The following is a 17645-nucleotide window of genomic DNA, read 5'->3' as shown; positions in this document are numbered from 1 at the left end:
GTATATACAGGAAGTACTGGTACCGAGTCATTGTGCAGGGGTACCGGATAGTGGAGGTAATTTGTAAAGTGACTATGCACAAATAATAAACAGCGAGTAGCAGCAGTGCAAAAACAAAGGTGGGGTCAATGTAGATAGTCCAGGTGGCCATTTGATTAGCTGTTCAGGAGTCTTATGGCTTGGGGGTAGAAGCTTTTTAAGGAGCCTTTTGGTCCTAGACTTGGCGCTCCGGTACCGCTTGCCGTGCGGTAGCAGAGAGAACAGTCTACGACTTGGGTGACTGGTGTCTTTGACAATTTTTTGGGCCTTCCTCTGACACCGCCTAGTATATAGGTCCTGGATGTCAGGAAGCTTGGCCCCAGTGATGGACTACCCCCTGTGGCGCCTTACGGTCAGATGCCGAGCAATTGCCATACCAGGCGGTGATGCACCGGTCAGGACGCTCTCGATGGTGCAGCTGTGTAACTTTTTGAGGATCTGGGGACCCATGCCAAATCTTTTCAGTCTCCTGAGGGGTAAAAGGTGTTGTCGTGCTGTCTTCACAACTGTCTTGGTGTGTTTGGACCTTGATAGTTTGTTGGTGATGTGGACACCAAGGAACTTGAAAATCTCGCTCCACTTCAGCCCAGTCGACGTTAATGAGGGCCTGTTCAGCCCTCCTTTTCCTATAGTCCACGATCAGCTCCTCTGCTTTGCTCACATTGAAAGGTTGTCCCGGCACCAAACCAGGTACTGATTTGTTATTTATTTTATTGAACCTTTTCCAGGTTGCACCTAGAGGCATAATCTGTCTAATAGAAAACAGTACGGTGACACTTCACCCCATGCCTAGGGCTCAATCTAAGCAGAACTGAAAACACCCCTTATAAAAGGTAATTGTTAACAAGTGTTAATGCATGCCTTTAAAGGACCAATCCCTTTAAATTCATGATCTTGTACTCCCATTGATTCTTGAAGAGTATAACACATGCCTCATGAGTTTAGTTCCAACTGTCATACCCAATCAGAACCCAGAATATACACTTTTTTTTTTTACTCCAATGTTTGTCAACAAACACTGTATAGCCTCAAAACATGATTCAAACTGTAATTTGATAGAATGGATGGTCAGACCGCTATGGATGCAAGAACTATGAAGTTGAGAGTAATTACATTTTTCTAGCCCCATCTCCCAGCTTTTTAGTAAAACAGTGGTGGGGATAATGCTTTGTTATTGTTTCAACTGTTTATTGGCCCTTTAAATATAAAAAAATATACATATAGTTAAAATTATTAGGCCACAACCCCCCTTTTTCCATATTGTCTCATCGCTGCAACTCCCCAATGGGCTCGGGAGGCAAAGGTCGAATCATGCATCCTCCGAAACATGACCTGCCAAACTGCGCTTCTTAAAACCTGCCCGCTTAACCAGGAAGCCACCCGCACCAATGAGTCGGAGGAAACACCGTTCAACTGACGACCGAAGTCAGCCTGCAGGCGCCCGGCCCGCCACAAGGAGTCGCTAGAGCGCAATGAGCTAAGTAAACCCCCTAGGCCAAACCCGGACGACGCTGGGCCAACTGTGCGCCGCCATTTAGGACTCCCGATCACGACCGGTTGTGATACAACCGAAGACATACGTTTCTAAATCTGAAACAAATAAATTACCATTGATTAAAAATGAGTCTGTCCCTGAAAAGTAAAGAAATGAGGCAGGACCAATAAATAATCTTGCTTTATTCATTTACACATCAAACAACATGATTGACAGATTGTATTTCTCTTCATTCTGACAAGGACAAATGACTGAAGCTTTTGCTGATCGCACACCTGAATAAATGTTATTTTTAATAGTGCTGTTCACCAACCCAAATACTCTGTAATCTGACCCTTTTCCAGTAAAGCAGTCATGAGTAACCCTCAAACCAAGTGCCCATGAGACCAACATAGAAATAGAAGGACTAGATCCTATTTCCATGGTGACCCAAACCCCCTCCCAGATAACAGGGAAGCTAAGAACAGTACTAGAGTGTAAAATGGGAGCAGTGACACTGACAGTGTATTTTTGGAAGTTGAGTATTTTTTTTTTTACTGTGTAGCCCAGTTAAGAGTGTAGTGCAGTGCTAGCAATGGAAAAGTTTCAGGTACATTTTACACTTACGTCATTTAGCAGACACTCTTATCCAGAACGACTTATGTGTGAGTTCAAACATTTAAAATGAATGAAGGGAATTACCGCAGGAAACAAATACACATTCAAAATATATGCATTCCCTGTACTGAAATTCGTTTTGGATAAAAGCGACTTGTTTTCTAAGTGGCATACGTTATAGGTGATCAGGAGAGTGGGGCTCTGTCCCAAATATCTATCCTTCCTCCAGAAGTGTGCACTAGTTCCCTTCATTGATTTGAAAGGAAATGACTGATGTAAACTCGCACTGGCCCATGCCTCCAGCGATCCAATGCTTTTGGATTGTGTGAATCTAGGTAAGATTAGATACATTTTGTAGATTCGAAAATTGTGAAGGAGTCCACACTTAAGGACAAAGGAGATATTATTGGGATGCAGCCTGGTGGTGAGTGGAGTGTGGCGCCCCCTGTTGTTCTGTTACACATCCGTCAGGTCCTTCTGTATGCCCCACAATGTGTCAGCGCTCTGTTTTAATTGGCCGATCTCATTATCCGTCAGGGTCATGTTGATCACGCTGGCCACGCCCCCAGCGTTCAGGACGCACGGCAGACTCAGGTACACCTCGTCCTTGACCCCGTACATGCCCTGAAGATCAACAGCATGGACACTTTGGAGCAGTGTGTGTGTGTGTAGTTATTTGTATCTATTGTATGTAACACACACACTACCGTTCAGTTTGGGGTCACTTAGAAATGTCCTTGTTTTTGAAAGAAAAGCAAATTTTTTGTCCATTGAAATAACATCAAATTGATCAGAAATACAGTGTAGACATTGTTAATGTTGTAAATGACTATTGTAGCTGGAAACGGCAGAGGCGTCTGTTTCTCAAACTAGACACTAATGTACTTGTCCTCTTGCTCAGTTGCGCACCGGGGCCTCCCACTCTTTTTATTCTGGTTAGAGACAGTTTGCGCTGTTCTGTGAAGGGAGGAGTACACAGCATTGTACGAGATCTTCAGTTTCTTGGCAATTTCTCGCATGGAATAGCCTTCATTTCTCAGAACAACAATAGACCGACAAGTTTCATAAGAAAGTTATTTGTTACTGGCTATTTTGAGCCTGTAATCGAACCCACAAATGCTGATGCTCCAGATACTCAACTAGTCTAAAGAAGGACAGTTTTATTGATTCTTTAAATCAGAACAACCGTTTTCAGCTGTGCTAACACTTGCAAAATGTTTTTCTAATGATCAATTAGCCTTTTAAAATGATAAACTTGGATTAGCTAACACAACATGCCATTGGAACACAGGAGTGATGGTAAATGATTATGGGCCTCTGGTACACCTATGTAGATATTCCATAAAAAATCTGCCATTTCCAGCTACAATAGTCAATTACAACATTAATGTCTACACTGTATTTCTGATCAATTTGATGTTTTTTTTAATGGATTAAACATGTGCTTTTCTTTAAAAAACAAGGACATTTCTATGTGACCCCAAACGTTTGAACGGTAGTATGTGTGTTGTGCATTATGGGTATGCTGTAATCTGTGGGTGTAGGTGTGTGTTTGTACATTAGATAAGTGTCTACACACCTTACATATACAGTACTGTGTGTGTCCTCCTTACCTTGACCATGGTAGAGACAGGGTGGATTCTGTTCATGTTCCTGATCAGACTCTCGGTCAGGTCAGCCACACTCAGGCCAATGGCCCAGTTAGTATAGCCCTTCAGCGTGATCACTTCATAGGCACTGAAAACTCACACAGTCACATTTTTAAATCTCAGTAGCCTTGCAGTTCGAGAAACAGGGGAGTAACCGGTGGGTTGCCGGTTCGAATCCCAGGGCTGACAGTAAAAATGATTGTGGAAGTGAGCAGGCAACCAGATTGCCGTTGTGACTTTGAGCACAACATACACACAACTCCATAACAGTGAGAGAGCAGAACTACAGAAATTAAACTTCAAATGACATTGATTTATACCAACAGCAATAGAGATAACAGGTTGCTTGAATAGGACTGTGTAGGCCGACATTACCTGTCGACCACCTGCTTGTGCATCTCCCTCCAGTTCTCCCGGTCAGCATCAGTACCGATGTCAGGGTTCAGCGTCTGCAGGTTAACGCCTGCTACATTAGCTCCGCTCCACACAGGCACTAAAGCACACACAGTTAACCTAATTAACACTTAACTCCTTAATGCCCAGATAGATTAGCAGGTCTCTCACGTCTCACCTTTATCACAGTAACCCTAAAGGAAGGGGTTGCTACTATTTATAGTAGAAGAATTCTAAAGCATATTTGAATGTTATAAAAACACACTTGTCCTGACTTCCTGAGTGTGTGTTCTTTAATTTGTCCTAATTATGCACCACACCCGCTCACATACACGCGAACACACACTGGACACTTACCGCTGGTGTCTCCGTGTTCTCCCAGAATCCATCCGTTGAAGCTGGAAGTGTGGATGCCCAGTTTGTCTGCCATCAGGTAACGGAATCGGGCGGAGTCCAGGTTGGTGCCACTGCCGATGACGCGGTGCTTGGGCAGGCCACTCAACTTCCAGGTCACATAGGTCAGCACATCAACTATGGCCAGGGAGAGACTTCTGGGCTTAGGCTACACTGCTTTAACAAATAATTGGAGTCACTAACACTAGTATGTGTGTGTGTGTGTGTAGTGAGTACCTGGGTTAGAGACCACGATGATGATGCAGTGTGGGGAGTGTTTGATGATCTGAGGGATGATGCGTTTAAAGATGTTGACATTCCTCTGAACCAGATTCAACCTGCTCTCTCCTTCCTGTTGACGTACGCCCGCCGTTACCACGACGATGCGAGAGTTAGCCGTCACAGAGTAGTCTGGAGACAAGTGAACAAGTTTATAACATATCAAAAGACAACGTGACCAATAAAATAGAGAAAAGACATTTGACATGTAGAGGGTGGCCATCTTGGCTCTCTGGTTACCTAGTGTCCCATTGCTATAGACTCACCTTTGCCTGCGACTATCTTGGGTGTTTTAAGGAAGAGGCTGCCGTGCTGCAGATCCATAATCTCTCCCTTCAGCTTGTCTTCCATCACGTCCACCAATGCCAGCTCATCAGCTAGCTCCTGCAGAGAGACAGCCCCAACACAGGTCATTCATATAAGTAAATGGTAATATTATTGATTACATATCATTTGCATGTGTGCTTCTAAAAAAAACTATGTTTTATAAATTAGTTGAACACACAATGAACGAGGTGTTCCTACATGAGCAAAAACACAGCACAAAAGCATAGCAACAACCTTGTTATGACACTAATAAAAGAGGGAATGTTTGTGTAATACAGACTACTGAGAGATGAGTAGTAACAGGTTATACTGTAACACAGGGTGGGGGTTAGATGAGACAGGTTATACTGTAACACGGGGTGGGGGTTAGAGTAGACAGGTTATACTGTAACACAGGGTGGAGTTAGATGAGACAGGTTATACTGTAACACAGGGTGGGGGTTAGACTAGACAGGTTATACTGTAACACAGGGTGGGGGTTAGACGAGACAGGTTATATTGTAACACAGGGTGGGGGTTAGACGAGACAGGTTATACTGTAACACAGGGTGGGGGTTAGACTAGACAGGTTATACTGTAACACAGGGTGGGGGTTAGACGAGACAGGTTATACTGTAACACAGGGTGGGGGTTAGACTAGACAGGTTATACTGTAACACAGGGTGGGGGTTAGACTAGACATGTTATACTGTAACACAGGGCGGGGGTTAGACTAGACAGGTTATACTGTAACACGGGGTGGGGGTTAGTCTAGACATAATACTGTAGCAATGTTTTTAACAGGAGTCAGTCAACAACACAGAGCAGGTTTGGGTCTTACCCTGAGCAGGATGCTGACAGCACAGGCCATGCCCACCTGTCCGACCCCCACCACCGTCACCTTGTTCCTGGGTGGCTCCGGGTTCCCACTGACCAGGGGGGTCAAGAGCTTCTGAAGGATAGAGGCCATGTTCAATGCTGGAGGGAAGGAGATGGGAAAATAGGAGGGGGGGGGGGGTGAGAGGAGGGAAGGGGTTGGGTAGAGGGAGAATGTACCTGGTCAGACACATAAAATGTAAGTATTTTACATGTCCAAAGAGACACAATAGTGAACCCTCAGACACAAGCAGGACAAACACTTTTCCTGACCCAGCTAGTTTCATTAAATAATTGATGCACTCAAAAAAACAACCTGCGTCGCTTTAAAATGGCAGGCTGACAGCACTGCCCTGTCCTGCCCAGAGATTAGAGATTAAGGTTTTAGACATTTGATTCTAGTCTTTAGTCCTGCATGATTTTCGCCTACTACCACCTACACACCATTCTTAAACACACACACAACCAACCATTCAATCAACAGAAACACCATATCACCGTGCAGAGCTTGTCGATCCTAGCAGGAAACAATTAACTACTTTAGGCACAAACAATAACAAACAAATACTTGCTTTGTTGGAGGATGCTCCGAGCTGTAATATATAAATACCACCATGTAATCAACATGTCTGACGAGACCAGAAGAGAGCTAAAGTGGGTTCTCCCTGCAACCACAGCACCTCACACAACGACCGTATCCTCTATCCAGTCAGGTCAGGAGGAATACCGTAGATGAGCTGCAGCACTACAGATTCGGATGCATGTGACGCAGGCCCAAAGCGAGTGTGCACCACAGAATGTGACAGTGACAGCAGCACAGAGCTCTAGAATCGGCTCCTCCTCCTGCTTTACTCTGACCGGACAACGCTCTAGGTTTACTAATCGGATGCCAAATGTCTGTAATGACACAGGCTCCATCTGGTGCACCTGCCCTGCACCTCAGATGGCGATCTACATTGTGTATCCTCCACATACAACACCCGTTCTGGCAGTCACATTATTTTACAAGTCCCCAAAGCACACATACATCCCTGGGTCGCTCGTCTTTACGGTTCGCTGCAACTAGCGACAGGAACGAGCTGCAACAAACACTCAAACTGGACAGTTTTATCTCAAACATGGACACTTCCTGGCAGTTGTGGCTGCTTTGCTTGATGTATTGTCTCTACCTTCTTGCCCTTTGTGCTGTTGTCTGTGCCCAATAATGTTTATACCGTTTTGTGCCGCTACCATGTTATGTTGTGTTGCTGCCATGCTGTTTCAGGCCTCTCTTTATGTAGTATCTCTGTCGTGATGTGTTTTGTCCAATATTTAAATGCAATTAATTTTTAATCCCAGCCCCCGTTCCTGCAGGAGTTTTTTTTTGTTGCCTTTTGGTAGGCCGTCACTGTAAATAAGAATTTGTTCTTAACTGACTTGCCTAGTTAAAGGTTAAATACATTTTTTTTAATCCCTTGTGTTTTACGCCTCGATCACACCGACAGGTCCTTTGCATTTTGGTACACTAGAAGTACATTAACTTCCAACGGAACGCTGCATTTGCAGCACAGAGGCAGTTGCAGTGAGTACATTAGATTTGTCAAACATTTGTGTCAAACTGTACACATAGACAGCTTGACAGAAATGGTAGCAGAAGGTGAATGTTGAACATTTCTTGCACACATCCAGATGATGCTGCATAGTGTTTTGTGCTATTACACTAAATCATTGTGAGCGAGGCATATTAAGTCGCTTTGGTTTCTCTACCATAAGCCACCTCCAATGTAATTTTAGAGAATTTGGCAGTACATCTAACCGGCCTCACACCCGCAGTCCACTTGTAACCCCACCAGCCCAGGACCTCCACATCCGGCTTCTTCACCTGCAGGATGTGTGTGTATTCTAGGTAATAATGCAAGAATCAGACAAATCATAATAATGTTCCATTAACTTTTTAGTGCAAAAATCCTCATAACTAAACTACAACCAATAACAGAACAAGTAATGATCTGTTTAAAGGGGCATAAAAAACATCCCCTGAACTACAATCCAACATCAGTCACACAACTTTCAAAAACAAGGACATAAAATGTTTCCACATTTTCATTTATTTATTAGAACATTAACCAACTGTGGTAGGGTGTTAACCTGATGGCATGTGTTGTCGTCTTCCCTCTATTCCCCCACAGGAGGGAACCCTCCTCCCTCTTGACCAGTAGGGTTGGGTTCAATTTCATTTCAAACAATTCCAAAAACTAAAATTTCAATTAAGAAATTATAATTTAAAAAAAGAAGAAGTGGAATTTCAGTTTACTTCTGGAATCTAAATGAAATGGACCCCAACTCATGCTGACCAGGGCCATGTTCAGTACGAAAATGTTTTGGAACGTCGCATATAGAAACGCTACTAATAAGAGTCAACATGATTCTTTATTCTACACGTCGTAGCGGCATGTCTGTTCTACATGGCATATTTCGCTCTGAATGTAATATGCAGAAGTAGCTCAGACCAGGGTAGGTGGTCTACAGGCAGAACAGGACAGCTATGACTATACCAGGCAGATAGCGGTGTGCAGTGTGGATGTTAACTTAAGGATGTGTTGTTTGAAGGCCGCCATCTTATATTGCTGTTGATAAGGCCGCCATTTTGAATAGATATTTGTTGATAAGGCCGCCATTTTGTTTCTTTACTCTGTAATCCCCAGCTTCTTCTTGAGGGACTCGGGCATCTCTGGGGGAGGGGGACGGGGCAGGCAGAAGTAGACCTTGACAGAGTCGTAGATGAACCACTGCAGGGCGGTCAAGGTACCGATCATGATGATACGGGCCACCAGACCCTTCCACACACCTGAGGAGATAGAAAGGAAGAAAGCAACAGAACACAACAGTTTACACTCAAGTCAAAATATAATATTTTATGTTACAGCACATACATAAAAAATATCAACAAATCAAAATGTCAGATGATGTAGGAGATATTGAAACATGTCCGCTCCCCAGCCTGTCTGCACTGGTCATTTTCCAGCGAGGGTGCCAGTGCAGGGAGTGGGCTGAGGAGCAGGTAGACTGTTCTCACACGCCAATGACTCAAGCACCTCCAACTGTACAGCCAGAAAGCTGCTGGGAGCGTCTGGGCTGGAGCTGCAGTCAACACTCAGAGAGAGAGAGATAATAGCAGACTCAACAGACCAGGAGCGCCCCCCAGAGGTGGATCTAAGGAGCGTGTTGGAAACCTCTTTACTACACAATACATTTCCATCTGAAAGATCCTACTGGCTGAGTCACACTACCGAGCCAAACCAAGCTGTACTGAGCTGGCCTGGTTACACATCCGCCACAGTTAAAAGAAGTTGCTGGACAAAACAAGGTGGAAGGGAAATATCAGCGTCAACCCAGTACAATTTGGTATGTCTCAGTAGAGTGAAAAGGATATGGGGGTAAGGGAGGGTTCTGACAGAGGAATGCAGTGCTACTCCTCACCCTTGGGCCCGAGCTTCTTGAGCACTCCGATGGCGGTGCTGCCACTCTCCTTGTTCAGCACAGACACCACGGAGTCAGCAGGGTGGGAGACGATGGCACAGAACACACCAGCTGCAGGGGACAGAACAACCATCAGAGATGTGATCAGGACAACATAGAAAATATCAGATAAGTAGAAATTCTTAAATCGATTAAGAAAAAAATACATTTGATGAGTTATGGCTTCGGAGTAAAGTTATAGGCTACATCTCATACTGATAAAATCATTTATATGTTTAGAGATAATGATTAAATAATTCTACCCTGAAACTTAAACATTAGGGATTATAGTTATGTAGCATGTATAAGGACTAATTAAAGTATTAAACATAAATCCGACTAGGTTGGACTGGGAGAGAGAGAAATGTGTGTGTATGTGTGTGCGCCTAGGAAAATACCGAGAACAATTAAACTGTGTTTGAACCAACCTGGCTAGAACTCTTGATGAACTTATGATAGCACAGGGAGTACTTCTCAAGGTTTCCCTAATCTCGGGGGAATGGAACTGTCAGCTGGGTAGTGATACACAGGGGTGAGAACTACGGAGAAGGATAAAAACTCACCTACTGTTTGGGTGTGTATGTATGTGCGTAATTAAGGAGCATGGTAGAAAATGTCTTTGTATAATAGACTTCAGAGTACTCTCGCGAATAAATATTTTGACAATTGTAAGCGGGGACTCTCGTCTGTTTCATTCAACTAGAATCTTACAAACTCTGGATTGCAGACTGAGTAGATTAATTGACATTTTTGAACATTGATAACGAAATTCTCATAACACATACCAACAGAAATCCATTGTAAAACTCATCTTTAAAATGATTTAATACCCAGTATACCCACTTGTGGTTGGAAGTCTAACCAAAACAAAACATCTACCAACTTCTTCAATCCGCTTCTCTTTAGAACCGTGGACTCACCAATGTATCCGGCCACGAAGGTGACGACCAGCTGTTCACCCTTGGAGCACTCAGCGCGGGGTTTAGGCACCACATGTTTGTACAGCAGCTCTACGGTCCTCTCAAAGCAGGCAAACTTCATCATGGTGTAGGGGATCTGCCTCATCCACAGTGGGACTACACCCTTGTAGAAACTATAGAGCAGCAGCAAAGGGGCAGAGCGTGAGTGACTTGTTTCCGTGTTATTGACCTCTACCTTAACATGATTAAAAGGCCCAGTGCAGTCAAAAACACGACTGTCCTCTTGTTCTATATACATTTCTACACTAAGGTTGAAATAATAGTGTGAAAATAAAGATTTGTTTAGTGTAAGAGCTGTTTGAAATTTCAGCTTGTTTTGGTGGGATGAGGTTTTGACCTACCCGGTGACATCACCAGTCGGTACATTAGTTAATAAACCAATAAGGACGTTTCAAACTGCCAATAACAGCTAGTTTTCCCCTCCCAGATAGTCCTAACTAAATTCTTGCTTGAGAAATTGCAAAAAATTTGCTAAAAAAAGCTATTTTATTCTTGACCGTTTTAAATGAAAGCAATCACACTGAGTTTTTTGTTTGACATTGAGATAAAAAACAGCTACGTTGGACCTTTAATCTAATTCTGGAATAAACAACTGTTTTAATAGATTATTCCGTGAGCATATATTTAAGACCAGGAGGAGGCTTAAATTCAGTATAGGAAACAGGAACCAAATAGTCTATGACCCGTGTAAAGAAAAAGTTCATTAGGGACATATAAAAGCTGTCCGCTCCCCAGCCTGTCTGCACTGGTCATTTTCCAACGAGGGTGCCAGTGCAGGGAGTGGGCTGAGGAGCAGGTAGACTGTTCTCACACACCAATGACTCAAGCACCTCCAACTGTACAGCCAGAAAGCTGTTGGGAGCGTCTGGGCTGGAGCTGCAGTCAACACTCAGAGAGAGAGAGAGAGATAGCAGACTCAGACCAGGAGCGCCCCCCCAGAGGTGGATCTAAGGAGCATGTTGGACTTTGAAACATCCTCGTCATTGAGGAGTTTATTCTAGTCATGACAAAACAAGGCCATATTAATTCAGCTGGTCCCAATGTGTTCCCTGACCCTCGGTCCTAGCCCTTCGATGGTTGCAGATCTGAGAGCACCAGAACTTCATTGACCATACCAACCCAGACCCTTCAGAATAACAAACATCAAAAGGGTTGGGGCTAAGACGAAGGTAGCTAAATGTGACCGGCTGATTCAGTAGGGATACTCACGCCCAGACTCCCTCCTCGGCGAACATCTTAGGGGCACACTGTCTGAGGGTGTTAGCGTAGCCGGGCTGGGTCTGAATACGCACTTTACACGCCTCCATTGGGGCCAGGGCGATGTCAGCGAAGAACTCTGCACTGGCAGACGCAGCCAGGTAGAGAGAGGTCCTCCACAGGTAGGTGTTTTCCTGCATTTATCAGATAGGCAGGGTAGGAGGTGAAGAGCAAAATCACAATCTCAATTAAGTCTTTCCACGACTCCTCACATCTCACCTGCTTGCCTCCTCAACTGTATTGGAACAGAAGCGCTAAGATTCCTTACTTCAAGACCGTATTCAATACGTTTTGAGAAGCAGGCGAGAGGATGCAAAGAATCGAGGAAAGATTAATTGAGAAAGAGCCGATTGGATTATTATAAAAATGGGAGGACGACCTTATTCTTTGGGTCTTTCGCAATTCACCTTTACTCGATTCCTTACATTCACTCTCCTTGCGAAGAAAGGTCCAATACAGTTGAGTCAAGGAATCAACATATTGGCTAAGTCCCCCCTACTCCCTGTATAGGGCACTACTTGTGTTCAGAGAGTGCCATTTGGGACGTGGACTTAGTCTCACTGATGAGCACTAGTACAGTACTGACCTCTCCGATCATGTCGCTGTAGGTGATCTTGAACACCTCATAGAAGCCAAACTTGCAGAGACCCTGCATGGAGTAACCGATGAAGGTGGGAGCCCAGCCCTTAGCCAGCCCTCTCATGCCATCCTCTTTAATGGTGATGGAGAAACCCTTGAAGATGCTCTTGTACTTGTCTGGGTCCACCTGGAGAACAGAACCTACATTAGAAACCAAACTGATGTTGTTGTTTTTTTTTTAAGTGGGGAAATAGTGCTGCAGGGTTCCTGTAAGGGATATGCACTCAATACTACAGAAACGCTCTCAATACTACAGAAACGCACTCAATACTACAGAAACGCACTCAATACTACAGTAACGCACTCAATACTACAGTAACGCACTCAATACTACAGAAACGCACTCAATACTACAGAAACGCACTCAATACTACAGAAACGCACTCAATACTACAGGGCCATAACACACTCAATGTATTATACATTTATTAGAGTTGGGGTCAATGCCATTTCAAAGCAGGAAGGAAGGGGGGAAAAAAATTGGAATTTCAATTTAGTCACTGGATTGAAATGGAATCGACCTTCAACGCTGCAATGTATCCATTCTTCCAGCGCAGCAGAGCACATTGATCACAGAGACTAGAATTGCATCCCAAATGGTAACCTATTATCTACATTGTGCACTACTTTGGCAGAAACCCTATGGTCAAAAGTAGTGTACTATGTAGACTATAGGGTGGCATTTGGGACGCAACCCCCACGACTAGCGGATATACAGACCTGCAGGCGGCACTTGACCAGGTCAAGGGGAACGACCGCCGTGTGTGTGATCCCACAGCTGAGGATGCCGCCGAAGCCGCACAAGGCATAGTATTTCTTAGAGCCAAACTCACAGCTAACGTCAGAATCTAGAGCAGACCGAACACAATACAGAATAGAGACAGACAACACACACACCATGCTGTTAAGTCAACATCACTTCTAAGCCATGCCGAGTGTCTCACACCACAACGCGAGCAATGGGATTGTCATAATACGCTCTCTAGGCTTTTCTCTTGATTATGCTCTCTAGCACAGTGAAGAAGACACTCTCCCTGACACTGACTCATGTTTTTATTGTAAAAGTAAGTTCATACCACAAAACAAAATCTTCAATAATAGGTGATTCCTCTATTCCCATACCAGGGTCATTATTCATTGAGTGTCAAGAGTTGTAAGTGCTTATCTAGGATCAGGTCCCCTCTTATCAATGTAATCTTATTCATTATGATCGAAAGGTCAAAAAGTATCCCAGATCAGCACTCTTACACTTCGTGAATACTGGCCAAGGACACCAGTCGTCATTTAGAAAACTTGTTCTGCAAGTATTATAGGCCCAACTCCAAGGCAGGGCAGTCCAGTTTTTAACAAGGAGGATGTCCTGTCCTGGCTAGGAATTTGACTGCAGTTGTTGCTAGGCTAAAGGTCACTGATGTTGAATGAATGTGGGTAGAGTATCAAATTGCTCTTAGCGCACAGAGAAAGGGCAAGCTCCTGCCAGTACCATTTAGGGGTCATACCATAAAGTTAAAGAATGCCAGCTTCGCATTCTGTTAAAGCTTCACAGTTCACGTGAACTCTCATTTTTAGCTCCTAGGGCCTCAACAATACTAGTTCAAGCATGCAAATAAAATAACTGGCTGCTTCCACCCCACTGCATATTAGTGGAAACACACCGTTCCTGAAAATAAAAGCTATTTGGGATGTAGTCTTGTTTCACAAAAATACTGTTATCTGGGATGTCAATGTTTTAGTGGAATCCACAACACAATATACATGCCATGCAACCCGTGGTCGGGGTCACAGACCTGCAACCTGCACTTGACCAGGTCAAGGGGCACCACTGCAGTGTGTGTGGTACCACAGCTCAGGATTCCACCGATGCCACACATGATGAAATAATGCGATGAGCCAAACTCACAACTGTCTCCCTCTGAGGAAAAGACAGTGAATTGGGGTTCTTTCACAAATGTAAGAGGGGGAGAATTTTTTTTGAAAAATAAACTGCAGTATTAGGCCTAGTCTTAAGTTGGGTAGTTGGTGCAGAGACCGGAATAGAAATGTTCAGTTCAACTCTGAGAGTGAAGACCATATATTTATTCTAGTACTGAGTCTAACTGGTGCCTCACATTCTATTCAAGCTGATACCTGAGCTCGACGGTCTAGCAATAGCGGGGGGAGAAGAAAAAAATCACCTTCATAACGGCGTTACGGCTGATTATTCCATTTATATGTGGGTACATGTAGTTAAAGGGCACCATATCTTACATAGTACGCAAACGGAGGGTTGTAAACGGTAGCCTATCCGTCTAATCTATTTGATAGGGGCTCAAGTACAACGAAGCCCAACGGTTCCCATTAAATCACTAACTGATAAGACTCAATGGAAGAAACTGTCAAAGCAAGTAGCACAGCCTAGGACCAGTCCATAATGAGACCTTTAGTAAATTGGTAGACCTCCAAACTCACGTGGCAAGGAGATCAGGAGACCATGTGCAAGCCCCTATACACACACGTCTTTGACACTATTCTTTCAACTCAACCATGAGATTAGGCCCCCATGTGTTATTCCACTTATTTGCAACAAAATAAGCCCTAGGCTGTTACAGTGTTTACTTTGTAATTATCTAGCTACCTGTGCCAGGGCTAAAGACAACATGAGACCATTTAGGTCTAACAATATGATTTGCATTGTAGCTTTAGTCCTCATAAAAAGGGGATCGGGCCTTGGCAATACTACTAGCTGCTTTCCTTTTCTTCTTGTTTTTTTTTATATATCTCAAGCAGAGTCTACTAATAAGTTGTCATAGCTTCTGGCCTACTTTTTTTTTTTACAAAACTTTGCCCTTCACAGTGTCCTCCATGCATGACTGCAAGGCCTTGCCTAAAAGGAAGTGCAGAGGGACTGTACAGAAGCCAAAAGCGAAAAAAAAAAAATATTCTGATGTCTGATATTCAGCGATCCAGTCTTTTCAAAGGTTATCTGTACTTCGGCTATTGGATAGTATTACACCAAGAGAAATAAAAACGCGAGTTCATATTCATGTCAATGATTAGTCTGTTCTATTCATTCTATGTATGTGCATTTAAACCTAAAGCCGAAATCCGGAAAGATAATTTTAGAAAAACTGGGCCCAGACGATTTAAGCTTTATAGGTGTAATTCAAACATAGTCATTGATGTACACACCGATAAGTAAAGAGAGATAAAAGAGACGGTTCAATTGGCTTTCGTTCATAAACCCACAACCCATAAGTGGTAATATTAGCTATCAAACCTATTTTAGCTAACTAATTCGTTTGAGGACTTTGTTAGCTAATATTAAATCACATATACACCACTCTTCTTACCGGCCACTGCAGCCGCAGCCAATGTGCGTGTTCTTGGTCCATGATCGGCAGTAAGACTTTGTGATGGCTCCTCGACTTTCTGGAGAGTGAAACCGGGAGCGCTGAACGGGTTCGATCGCGCCACCTGTGTCATTAACGCGTTGGGGTACATTGTTCCTTATTAAGGGATGGCTGTGGGGAACAGATAAAGACAACGTGGTTAGGCTAGCTTATAACCCCCCTACCCCAAAAAATGGATGAAACAAATCAAAATGTATTTAGTTAGATTAGTTGGTCAACTTCGGCTTAAAATGACATGTTGTTGTTTCATGTACTTGATATTTTAAAGCAAGAGAGTTAACGTTATCTAGGTAAAGTCGTTAGTACACAAAAGCCTGCTGGCTAGCCCTGAGTGTTAGCTAGTTGCTAGGCTAGCTAACGTGAGCTAGTCGGTCAACATTTTGTTTTTAGATTATCCTTGCTGGAGAAACCAATATTCTTGTCTTGAGAAATGTATCCCACATCAATGAATGTGTTTCTACGTAAACTATAAATTCACACAAAAAAAAGTTGTCTTTATATGTTCTTTACTTCCACGCGTTCAGTCGCAAAATGGCGCCGCCGTCCTTCACCACCGGCGAATCGTAGAGACCTTCGTGTCTGGCAAGTGTCCGTCCTAACTGTGCAAGGGTCTACGTCACCCGAGGTTAGAGGATACGTCAGTTCCGCACTTTTGGTGTCTTTGGGTTGCGCTCTGTGGCGTCCTACCTATACCAGGCTTTTCTGCATACAATATGAAGGTCTCTGACTGCCCCAGGTGGCAATTTGTGTCATTTTTTGTGTTGTTCATTCATTGATTTGTCCTTTTCCTTTGTAACAGGCACATATTCAAACAGTGTAGTGAAGAAGGGGCAACAGCGCCTCTTCAACCTCAGGAGGTAGAAGAAATTTGTCTTGTCACCTAAAACACTCACAACTTTACAGATGCACAATTGAGAGCATCCTGTCGGGCTGTATCACCTCCTGGTATAGAAACTGCTCTGCCCACAACCGCAGGGCTCTCGAGGGTAGTGCGGTCTGCACAAGCACAACGCATCACTGGGGGCAAACTACCTGCCCCCCAGGACACCTACAGCACCCAATGTCACAGGAAGGCCAAGAAGATCATCAAGGACAACAACCACTCGAGCCACTGCCTGTTCACCCCGCTATCATCCAGAAGGCGAGGTCAGTACAGGTGCATCAAAGCTGGGACCGAGAGACTGAAAAACAGCTTCTATCTCAAGGCCATCACTAGCACAGAACAGTTGCTGCCTACAGACAGACTTGAATCATTGGCCACTTTTAATAATGCCACTTTAATAATGTTTACATATCTTGCATTACTCATCTCATATGTATATACTGCATTCTATACTATCTATTGCACCTTAGCCTATGCTGCCACTCTGACATTGCTCATCCATATATTTATATATTCTCATTCCATTCCTTAGATTTGTGTAAAGTAGGTATTTGTTGTGGAATTAGATATTACTTTTTAGATATTGCTGCTATTGTCGGAACTAGAAGCACAAGCATTTCGCTACACTCGCAATAACATCTGCTAACCATGTGTATGTGACCAATAAAATTAGATTTGACTCAAGTTGAAGAATGCCACTCAACACTCTTCTTTCACCTTTGAGTTGGACGCACATCTTACTATGCATGAATGTTTTCAGTTTTTGTTGAAATATTCTCCAACTAGAGCGTCCTTCTTATGTGTTTTTATGCACAGTGCGCGCCACAAGACTGTTAACCCACGGATCTAAATCCTAGGCTTTATCTCAGTGAGCCAACACAAATCTTCAAGTCTCAGGCAAGACAAGGGTTCTCATAATCGGTTCTCACAATCGTAGCTGTCCATCGAACAGTGTACAAACCTCAATAAAGA

The 17645-nt window shown here is 43.7% G+C and overlaps 2 protein-coding genes and 2 non-coding genes across 9 annotated transcripts; all 4 read right to left on the bottom strand.

Moving 5' to 3' along the window:
- Positions 1–1697: 1697 nt before the first annotated feature.
- LOC110500186 (L-lactate dehydrogenase B-A chain) lies at positions 1698–7278 on the bottom strand. 4 transcript variants are annotated; one of them, XM_036959594.1, is made up of 8 exons: positions 7197–7278; positions 5993–6129; positions 5112–5229; positions 4804–4977; positions 4531–4704; positions 4156–4273; positions 3745–3868; positions 1698–2755 (listed from the first exon to the last, which is right to left on the bottom strand). In XM_036959594.1, exons 1-8 carry the CDS (start codon positions 7258–7260, stop codon positions 2588–2590), a joined length of 1077 nt encoding a protein of 358 aa, XP_036815489.1. In that variant the 5' UTR covers positions 7261–7278; the 3' UTR covers positions 1698–2587. The 4 variants fall into 4 exon arrangements, with proteins under 4 accessions (XP_036815489.1, XP_036815497.1, XP_021433074.1 ...); XM_036959602.1 differs by lacking the exon at positions 7197–7278 and adding an exon at positions 7055–7165; XM_021577399.2 differs by lacking the exon at positions 7197–7278 and adding an exon at positions 6600–6962.
- Positions 7279–8091: 813 nt separating this feature from the next.
- Positions 8092–16457, bottom strand: LOC110500174 (phosphate carrier protein, mitochondrial). 3 transcript variants are annotated; one of them, XM_021577387.2, is made up of 8 exons: positions 16301–16457; positions 15731–15901; positions 14189–14313; positions 12349–12528; positions 11715–11896; positions 10446–10618; positions 9487–9597; positions 8418–8854 (listed from the first exon to the last, which is right to left on the bottom strand). In XM_021577387.2, exons 2-8 carry the CDS (start codon positions 15879–15881, stop codon positions 8694–8696), a joined length of 1083 nt encoding a protein of 360 aa, XP_021433062.2. In that variant the 5' UTR covers positions 15882–15901; positions 16301–16457; the 3' UTR covers positions 8418–8693. The 3 variants fall into 3 exon arrangements, with proteins under 3 accessions (XP_036815509.1, XP_021433062.2, XP_021433054.2); XM_021577379.2 differs by lacking the exon at positions 14189–14313 and adding an exon at positions 13122–13249 and having other exon boundaries at positions 16301–16456; XM_036959614.1 differs by lacking the exons at positions 14189–14313; positions 16301–16457 and adding an exon at positions 13122–13249 and having other exon boundaries at positions 8092–8854; positions 15731–15881.
- Positions 8991–9233, bottom strand: LOC118944176. Its single transcript, XR_005039487.1, has one exon. It is a non-coding gene; the product is annotated as a small nucleolar RNA SNORA53 (small nucleolar RNA).
- Positions 11225–11466, bottom strand: LOC118944177. Its single transcript, XR_005039488.1, has one exon. It is a non-coding gene; the product is annotated as a small nucleolar RNA SNORA53 (small nucleolar RNA).
- Positions 16458–17645: the final 1188 nt, after the last annotated feature.

Source organism: Oncorhynchus mykiss, chromosome 2, assembly GCF_013265735.2.
Source record: "Oncorhynchus mykiss isolate Arlee chromosome 2, USDA_OmykA_1.1, whole genome shotgun sequence".
In the NCBI taxonomy this organism is placed as follows: Eukaryota; Metazoa; Chordata; class Actinopteri; order Salmoniformes; family Salmonidae; genus Oncorhynchus; species Oncorhynchus mykiss.
Note: the sequence above shows the minus strand (reverse complement) of the source record. Positions and strands in the feature narration are given on the sequence as shown.